This window comes from Solanum dulcamara, chromosome 4 (genome assembly GCF_947179165.1).
Source record: "Solanum dulcamara chromosome 4, daSolDulc1.2, whole genome shotgun sequence".
Lineage (NCBI taxonomy): Eukaryota > Viridiplantae > Streptophyta > Magnoliopsida > Solanales > Solanaceae > Solanum > Solanum dulcamara.
The window spans coordinates 80,038,582-80,047,851 of NC_077240.1; the positions used below are offsets into that span (position 1 = coordinate 80,038,582).

A 9,270-nucleotide genomic window follows, 5' to 3' on the forward strand; every position below is an offset into this window, starting at 1 on the left:
AGTTTCCATCCTACATCACTTATTAATAAATATATTGTTTTTTTTTTTAAATAATGTTAAATTTCCTTGGCAACTAAACCATTACTAACTAAAAATTATTCAATGAGCATATCATCAAGAAAAGGACCAACAACTTCTTCCAAAAAGAAGTTAGTAATGTCAAGTCATCCACAAAAAAACTCTTACAAACTCACCCCACCCCCAACCCCTTACCCCACACAACCAAATCATTGAAGAAAAATGAATTATTAAACAGCTAACCAACCCTCGAGCAGTAAGTACTTCTTCATCTTCAATTAGAAGTTTCAAATTCAAGTCTAAGTATGAACTCATCTTTGTTAGGAAATGTTCTATCCCAAAATGTTAAAATCTTAGACGCGAATCACCCTGATTTAATCATGCCTTACTCCAGGTACCAAACACCAACAAATCATAACTAATCATTAAAGAGAACTGAAACATTAAAACATCTGATCAACGAGGGTAGAGTGGAAACTACTCCTTCATTCTCGACCCCAAGTCTCGTGTTCAAGCCTGAGTATAGAGTAGTCTTTCTTCAACGTAGAACTTCCAATAGCAAAATCAGACCCCAATGAAGGTACCGAACACGAACAAACCATAACCAATCGTTAAAGAGGAAAAGCTTTTTCAAGAACTTTCTCTGATGTGCATACAACAGAAAATCTGATTAATAGACTTCAGAATATTACAACAGTACTGACTAAAAGTTGAAACATAACTTCAAACATTTGGTTCAAAGGGCTCTGCAGAAGAAATCTACAACCAACAAAATTGGGTTAAGAGAAGTATAAACCACATCTCTAATGAGGCAAGAAATTCCTAATCTGTTAGTAATTATTCGCCGCCACCTGCCAAGATTTACACATCCCTAGAGCCCTCACGGACGACAACCACCACCGAAAGTGAAAACTCGAGTACAACGGAAGAGAACTAACAAAAGTGAGCAATAACAAAAGTGAGCTCTAAAGTGAGAAGTTTTGCTAGTGTAGAACTTGAAACTGCAACTGAATTTGCTAGCAGGGAAAAATGAGGCTGGTTAGTCCCATGCACTAGTCACGCCTGGTGTTCCATACGATGCATTATACCCCCCAGATGCATAGCCACTGTTCATATTGGCATCGCCACCATAATAGTCTGTAGCACTAGCACTAGCACCTCGATTGTAAGAGGAATCTCTTCGAAAGTCACGAGCACCAAAACGAGCTCCACCACGACGATTTTTGCCTCCATAAGTGGATCGAGCAGCAAAGCGAGAGAGCCAAGCAGGTACTTCTTGGTTTGCTTCTTGCATCAAGTCGGATAGTGATCTTGCCAGTGAAGAGTTGTTCTCGTTGAAGAAGGCAGTAGCTAAACCTGTTTTTCCTGCTCGTCCAGTTCTTCCAATACGGTGTACATAGTCATCAATGTCATTTGGCAGATCAAAGTTGACAACATGTGCGACGTGAGGGATATCGAGACCACGTGCTGCCACATCTGTTGCAACCAAGATTGGTGTTTTACCACTTTTGAAGGATCTCAGGGCATGTTCTCTCTCCTGCCAAAGATGCACAACAATGGATCACGGGTAGAAAAAGAAAAAAATCTCCAGCATAAACAACATGAAGGAATAAGGTAAAAAGGTGCCCAGGGTCAGTGAACCCTGAGAACTAAAACACCATGATGACATACAACAAAGAACGCTGATTTAACTAGTCAAATTTGGCATTCTGAAACTCATTTACCTAATCAGGAATCTGCTATAGCAGAAAAACTATGGACAATTCGATGCTCAATGTCACAATGCTAGTACAAAATACCTTCCATAGCAACATCTTACTCTACTTTACAAAAAAACCAAGGGTGTTACATTAAAGAAGCATGTGATTGAGGACTGCAAGCATACAACACATATTCCATTTTATGAGGCGGAAGGTCCCAGCCCAAAAGACAATGAAACTTCCATAGAAATTTGCTTACAGCAATTTCAACAACAAGAAACTCTGTTACAGACAACTAAAAAAAAAACTAAGGCTCCCAGAGGTACCATTTCATTAAAAAAACAAATCAAAGCATCTTTCCAACAAAGAGCTGAAATGTAGCACATTTAAGATTGAACAGAGGAGATTTACAAAATCAAACACAGCAGGTTACAACATGTATATATCACGATGCAGTGCCACCATATGAAATGTCATTTTAAAGAAAAAGCAGAAGGATTTTACCGACGGAGGAACGGAATAGGAAGTCAATTTTCTTTCACTTTCATTTTAAGATAAACAAAGAGAGAAAAAGGAGATTGATTATGTGTTCTCTCAATTTTAAAACTGAGAATCAATACTTCCAATTTTATTTTACTTCTACGAGGGAAGAAACTTCTTCCATTTGTGGACAAATAAGATTACTGAAAAACCAAGGAAAGAGAGAAAGAAGGGAACTTCATCCCCCCTCCCGGTTTCTAGACTATGGGCCTTTAAATATTTGGTATGAAAATTGAAGTGGAGCATACACACTATCCAGCTAATCATCACAGACAATGTAAAAAATATTGTTTTGAATCTAGAGAAGCAACCTAACATAGTGAAGATCTTGAAAATAGCGATTCCAAAGTAAGAGGCTATATTGAAGCATGTCCTGCTTGTTGACCACCAAAAATTTAAATGCATCCTCCATTTCAAATGCTAATTCATGGTTCAACTTGGTAAGACTTCTACTTGAACAATGGGAAGATAATAGTTATTGAAGATAGCCAACATATGAATCGCGAAATACAATTCAAAATACATAAAATGAACATAATACGAGAAGAAAGAGAGGAAGTAAAAAGGCTAAACATCACTGGAAAGATAAAATAGTTATTGTTATAAGCTTGTGTATCATAAGATCAAGTCAACCAGAACGCATTAGAAGTAAGCGACCGTACCAGCTGAGTTCTATCACCATGAATAGCAGTAGCAGGGAAATCATTCATACAAAGCCAATGCTCCAGTGCATCAGCTCCCTTCTTAGTCTCCACGAACACAAGGGTAAGAGCTTGCTGAAAAACAGAGAGAAGCAATAGGTATAAATAACTTGAGATGTTTGAAACTGGATGATTATAAAGAAAAACATAAAGTGAAAATTATGGGTATGACAACCCATAATTTATGGGTTTTCAACCACAATTCTTTTTGTTTTCTGGGTTCTGAATAGTTTACTTCTACATATTAAATAATTTTTTTAACACGAATAGAGGGCTTGAGCTAAAGTTACTGGGTTCTGGCGAATTCGTAACCACCACTGTGGCTCTGCCCCTACCAAAAGAAACAATATTATTGGGAGGACATCATAGGATACACCAGACACACAGCAGTCAAGCAGATTGAAAATTTAGACAGCTATCACCCTTGGCTACCTCTTCCTTTAATACCTAAATTGTTCTACCTCCAGAGGCCAATCTTTAGTGTTTGTACTTGTCTTTTCACCATCACAAACACGCTTAATTTAGTGATGTGCTACACTACCTCCTAAACATGAATAATTGAGTACAATTGAAACAATAGACAGGAGCTACCTTGCCATGAACACCGTTTTCCTTCTGTGCATGAAGAAGATCCATCAAGTGACTTCTCTTGTCAGTCTCTTGAACATATTCAACTCTTTGGACAATCAAATCTGTGCTAGAGCCGACCCTTCCGACGGCCAAAAAGATATAATTGGATAGAAAATCTGAGGCCAGTCTCTGCATTCAGATTAAAATTTTAAGTGTATTAATTTTGCAACAATCACTACCAAACCGCTGTTCCTATGCTTTAATCAAGTAATATACATCCAAAACTTAGAGAAAAATATGAGCTCCATTTAATTGTAGAAGAGTGAGCCGCTTGAGAATTTGTAATGATTTTGGAAGGTCACCAGAATGTTGCTCATCCATGAGAAGGAACCCAAGCCAGTTTGTAGTCAGAAGCAACAAATTCCACAGGATAATGGAGGATTAAAATAAATTAATATCAAGGGAAAAAACTGATGGATCAACGAAGAGTCTGTCAATGTAGAAAAATAACCTGAATCTCTTTTGGAAAAGTGGCACTGAAAAGCATGGTCTGTCGTACACCTGGCGGAGGCATGTCCATCTGTTGCACTATTTTCCTTATTTGAGGTTCAAAACCCATGTCAAGCATCCGGTCAGCCTCATCTAGAGCCAAATACCTTATCATCTGCAACGAGACTCTTGCTCTCTCAAGTAAATCTACCAACCGTCCAGGGGTTGCTACAAGAATATGGACACCTCTCTCTAATTCTCGAAGCTGTTAACAGTGTCACAACATAAAATTGACAGTGAGAAACAAATCACAGCTTTCATGATGAAAGATTTTTTTTGTCAATAAGGGCAAAATGTAAGACATGATAGCAATGTAGTCAACGATGTACCAAAGGAAGATAAAACGTGTACACATTAAACAATGCAGTGAAGCAATCTCTCTCAGGCCTCACCCTCAGATTCTCATATTATTACGAGCCCAAAGAGTGCCTGCAAAGGGGTTGAAAAGAAAAGCTACTATACTTTTTTTGAGACCAGCAACATTAAAGAAAAGCAACTCTCTCTCTATATATATATATATATATACACACACACCAGTAACAGTAACGAAACGAGGATCTAGAATCAGAATCCATTTTCACAAATTACTCAAAAAGAATAAAAATGAGGAATAATTCTCTCTATTTCTCCCTCTCTCTCTCACCACACGCATTCCTTAAATGCACCCATAAGCTTTGCAAAAACCAGACAATGAATATTCACCATCACCATTGTATTAACAATATCAATTCGACTGATATGAAACTCTTCATGTGCGCCAAATTTCAGTGAAAAATAAGCTTTTTTGAGACTCGTAAAGTCTCTGATTCAAGGTCAGCATAGTTAAAAGAATCTACTCACTTAAGGAGTCCTTACCCAAAAAAAAAGAAAAAGGAGGAGGCATAAGAAACCCAAATATCAGAACCTCAGAATCAATCCAACTGACCTATAGTTAATGGTTTTACCTAAACATTATGAAAGTGGCTTGCCGGGGACAATTAACTTTTGTTAGAGATTGTACCACACAATATACACTCCAGAAAGTGCAGCACCAACAGTTAACTGGAATTCTCTACTATGCTACGAAGTAAATGTAGCAACCTAAACACAGATGTCATATCATAGTATACTTGCTCACTTTAATTTTTCACACAGATATTACGACAGAAGCTAACATTGCAGATGAAAGAAAACCCAGCAACTAATAATCCAAATAAAAAAATAACCGATAGATGCCAGCAAAACATAACAAATTAAGACTGAAGTACCAAGCAAACAAGAGAAAATATAGAACCTGTTGGTTTATAGGAGCACCACCATAGGCAACAACCACCCTGACGCCAGTTTGATATGAAAATTTTTTAGCCTCATCATGAATCTGCAGATCATAACACAACATTTAAACCTTCAGATAAAACTTGTTTTGTGAAGCAAACCATATATCAATGTACAGAGAACAAAATCATTCTTCATATTTTCTTCTCTTATTCAACTATATAGACCGATCACCAGAAAAACTTACTTGGCATGAGAGCTCCCTCGTCGGGGAGAGAATAAGAGCTAGAGGAAATGCCCCACGTGGACGGGGAGGTCTAGGAAATTGGCCCCTCATGATCCCACTTATGATGGGAAAGCAGAAAGCAGCAGTTTTTCCAGAACCAGTCTGAGCACAAGCCATCAAATCCCTCCCCGCGAGTGAAATAGGTATAGTATGCCGTTGCACAGGGGTTGGCTTGACATACTTGCATCTCCTAATATTTTCATTGACAGCTTCACCTAAATCAATATCTGCAAAAGTATTCACAGGAGGGGGCACATTATCCCCGCTTGTTTCCACTGGAATATCCTCATATGCATCAAAATTGATCGCAGAACTCTCTTGTTCACTAACGGGTTCACTATCATCGTTTGTAAAGGGGTTAACTTCCCGATCTCTCCCACGATCCCAACCACCACTTCTGCCATTCCAGCCACCACCACGTCCTCCTCCACCAGCATAACCAGATTGGTATTCATTCCTTTGACCACTCCAACGACTCCCAACCACATTTGGGACACCATAACCACTATGGTCATTACCAAATGGAGTAGCCCAAGCATACGAAGCCTGTGCAGGAGGATCTGTTGAAGGTCTGTTTCGCAGATGTGGTGGAACATATGCTGACTTAGACGGAGCTCCAGCCGGATTCTCGGCTGCAGAAACAGAATCAGCCCACGACATTGACATAGTCAAAACGCCCAAAAATCACACACTCTTTACCTTCCCTCAAGTTGTCAAAACAAAAAAACAAAGAAGATATCCCTAAAACCAAAACTTCAGCTAATTTTACAAATGCAAAGCTACTTAACCTCCAGAAAACCAAAATTCAGATCAAAACCCAGCAACTTTAGTCATCATCAAATCAAATTCAAATTCACCAAGTCTCAAATCAGCCTGCAAATTCCACGACCCGGAAAACCAGTCAGCCACTTATCACCCACTTAAAGAAGCACATATCCTATATAAACAACCTCATATCAAGAATATGCAATCCAACCCGAATGAAAAACACAGAAAATGCAACCAAAAACCAAAACTTTGAAATAAGAAATCATAACCAAAATGATCACATCCCCACATAAAAATTTGAAATAAAAAAAAACCATCACATATATACATGTTAAGAACAATCCCATTTCAGGAATCAGCAAAAAAAAACTTATCAAAATTGAGGTAACCAGAAACATAAAACAATTCCCATCTCAATAATCAGCTAAAAAAACACCAAAATGGGGGGGGGGGGGGGGGGAAGGGATAACCCCATCTCAATAATCAGCAAGAAAACACCAAAAAAATTATAATCAACAAATACCCACATCAAAAAATTAAGATAAAAACAAGAAAAACAAACAAATACCCATTTCAAGAATCAGTTAAAAACCACAAAAATTCACAAATCAACACAAACCCATATCAATACTTGAAGCAAATACATACAATGTGAGATAAAAACATGAAATGAACTTGCACCTCTTAGTTTGAGAAGCAAAAAAGGTAAGTGTTTCCGATCGGAGGCAGAAGAAGAAATCCAAAACAAAAAAATATATCTTCTTTGTGGTTTGATTATTATTTTTTTTGATTTTTTTCTATATATATATACACAAAAATTCTTCTTCTTTGTTGCGTCTCCGTTGATTAAACGTAAAGGGTTTGAAATGAAAAAGAAAAAAAAGGGGAAATAGAAGAACCAGTAGAGAGAATTGAGACTTCTCCGTACGTTATGTATGCACAGTTCTTGATTGCGGCTGGCCTAAATTTTTGCCTATTTTTCTTCTTTTTCTTTCAACTATACTAAATACTATTAGTATCATTAATAATTTTCATTTTTAATTTTTTTTGTAATAGATCGTGCCGTTCGAATCAACTTATGGATATTAAAAAAATAGTATCTTTTTAGGATGAAGTTTGGTGTAATATATGGTTATTTCTCGAGATAGTGATCAAAATTATACATATGAAGTATCTTTTTTTTTTGAGTTTTTTTATCTGATATATTAGGTGTTTGTGTTTTTTGAATTATCATCGAGTATTTATTAAAAATATGTCTCGAATTTAATGAGTTAGTAGTCGTGAGGACAACATTTTATGGAAAAAATTAAGTTGTGATGCGCCTTTTGAAGATTGTATTCAAATACTTGGTCTAGTCAGTTTTGAGGTGTGTTTTAGTTGATGATATATAGTTCAGATACAAAATGTAAATACATTATAGTTCACATATGAAACTAAAAAATGGTATTTCATGCGTGTTTCTTATTACTTTGGTAACATATGAGTGAGTTGTGATTTCAAAGTACGAAATAAGTGAAGACAAAAGAAAAATATAATACATAAATATGTCATTTAACTTGTCTTAGCGGACATCTATGATCTATACGGACACTTAAACTATCATCTCTAACTCGAATAATGTGGTAGATACACCCCTTGAAAACTAACTTTTTGGCTTTAAGGTATGAAATGAATATATCCTTAGGCACTGCTAGACTGCCCTCTTCCACTCAATGACTGACTCATTCGGAAACTGAAATTTAACAACTCGGGTTCTACAATCAACTAAGGCATAACAAGCATAAAGTCAGTCCATGCCTAGAATGACATCAAAACCTCTCCGCAGTTCTCGATTTTGATTGAACTAGGGAGGATCGGTATTATTGAGAGAGTTTGTTCTTCCTCAACTGACTTGTTAACCATGGTCTCTTAAATGCCTAGAATAACATCAAAATCTATCATGTCTAACTCAATTAAGTCTGCTAAAGTATTTTTACGATAAATAGAAACTATACAATTTCTATAGACTCTCTTAGCTATAATGGACTCACCAATAAGATTAGAAACACAGAAAGACTCTACAAGAAGTTCGGAACGGATCCCAAACTTCATAACTCCATAAGGAGTCACAAAAGATAAAGTTTGTACCCGGATTGAGTAAAGCATAGACATCAGAAGCAAGGACTCAAAACATACCGGTGACAACATCTGATGTGTTCTCTTGGTCTTGGCGACTAGACATATGTCACGACCCAAGCCTAGGGCCTAGACGTGACATGGCGAATGAGGAACCCGAAAGTACCTCAAACAAGCCTCTTAGCATTCTTTTAGCCTTTCATAGGTAATGATGATAAATAAACAAGCGGAAATCATAATAAATCTTCAACTTACATATGTCCAACAATACCTCTAACTATTAGATTTAATGGGGCTAAGACAAGTCCCTATCTCACCCTCAATCATAATAGAAGAAATGTCATAGTAAAATATCTTAACATATCATAAACTAGAAAGATAAAGGAGTATTGTTCCCGGAACATGGGAACTCACCGAAAGTAGTCTCCAATGGAATATCAACTAGCCACGTGGAGGAGAACGGGGAGGAGCACCGATCCCTACATGGTGATATCATGTAGGCAAAAGAGTATGCGTTAGTACTTTGAATGTACTAAGTATGTAAGGATGCATGAACATTGAGGAAACATTAAAACATTTATGTAATCTGGAACATAATTTAATGTATGCATAATAAATCATATAGATATCTTTTAAAACATTCATTTTGTGGGAAATTAACCATAACCGACATTTAAGACCATGCGAGCTATTACATGGAATCCAACATAACCCCCTACGTTGGCCGGGGAGACTACTTGCCGGGTAGAACTCCGTCAACTTCATTCGT

At 37.0% G+C, this 9,270-nt stretch overlaps 1 protein-coding gene across 2 annotated transcripts; it reads right to left on the minus strand.

Moving 5' to 3' along the window:
• Window positions 1-667: 667 nt before the first annotated feature.
• Window positions 668-7,402, minus strand: LOC129887820 (DEAD-box ATP-dependent RNA helicase 11-like). Of its 2 annotated transcripts, none has more exons than XM_055963050.1 (7): window positions 7,315-7,402; window positions 5,580-6,491; window positions 5,352-5,435; window positions 4,041-4,283; window positions 3,551-3,718; window positions 2,921-3,034; window positions 668-1,555 (listed from the first exon to the last, which is right to left on the minus strand). In XM_055963050.1, the coding sequence occupies exons 2-7, from the start codon at window positions 6,282-6,284 to the stop codon at window positions 1,058-1,060; spliced, it is 1,812 nt and encodes a 603-aa protein (XP_055819025.1). In that variant the 5' UTR covers window positions 6,285-6,491; window positions 7,315-7,402; the 3' UTR covers window positions 668-1,057. The 2 variants fall into 2 exon arrangements, with proteins under 2 accessions (XP_055819025.1, XP_055819026.1); XM_055963051.1 differs by having other exon boundaries at window positions 7,068-7,355.
• Window positions 7,403-9,270: the final 1,868 nt, after the last annotated feature.

Coding starts and splice junctions, on each gene's coding strand:
- LOC129887820 (XM_055963050.1), bottom strand. CDS start 6,284: ATGTCAATGTCGTGGGCTGATTCTGTTTCTGCAGCCGAGAATCCGGCT. Junction 4,284..5,351: donor GTGCTCCTATAAACCAACAG/GTTCTATATTTT, acceptor CACTGTTAACAG/CTTCGAGAATTAGAGAGAGG. Junction 3,719..4,040: donor CTTTTCCAAAAGAGATTCAG/GTTATTTTTCTA, acceptor ATCTGAATGCAG/AGACTGGCCTCAGATTTTCT.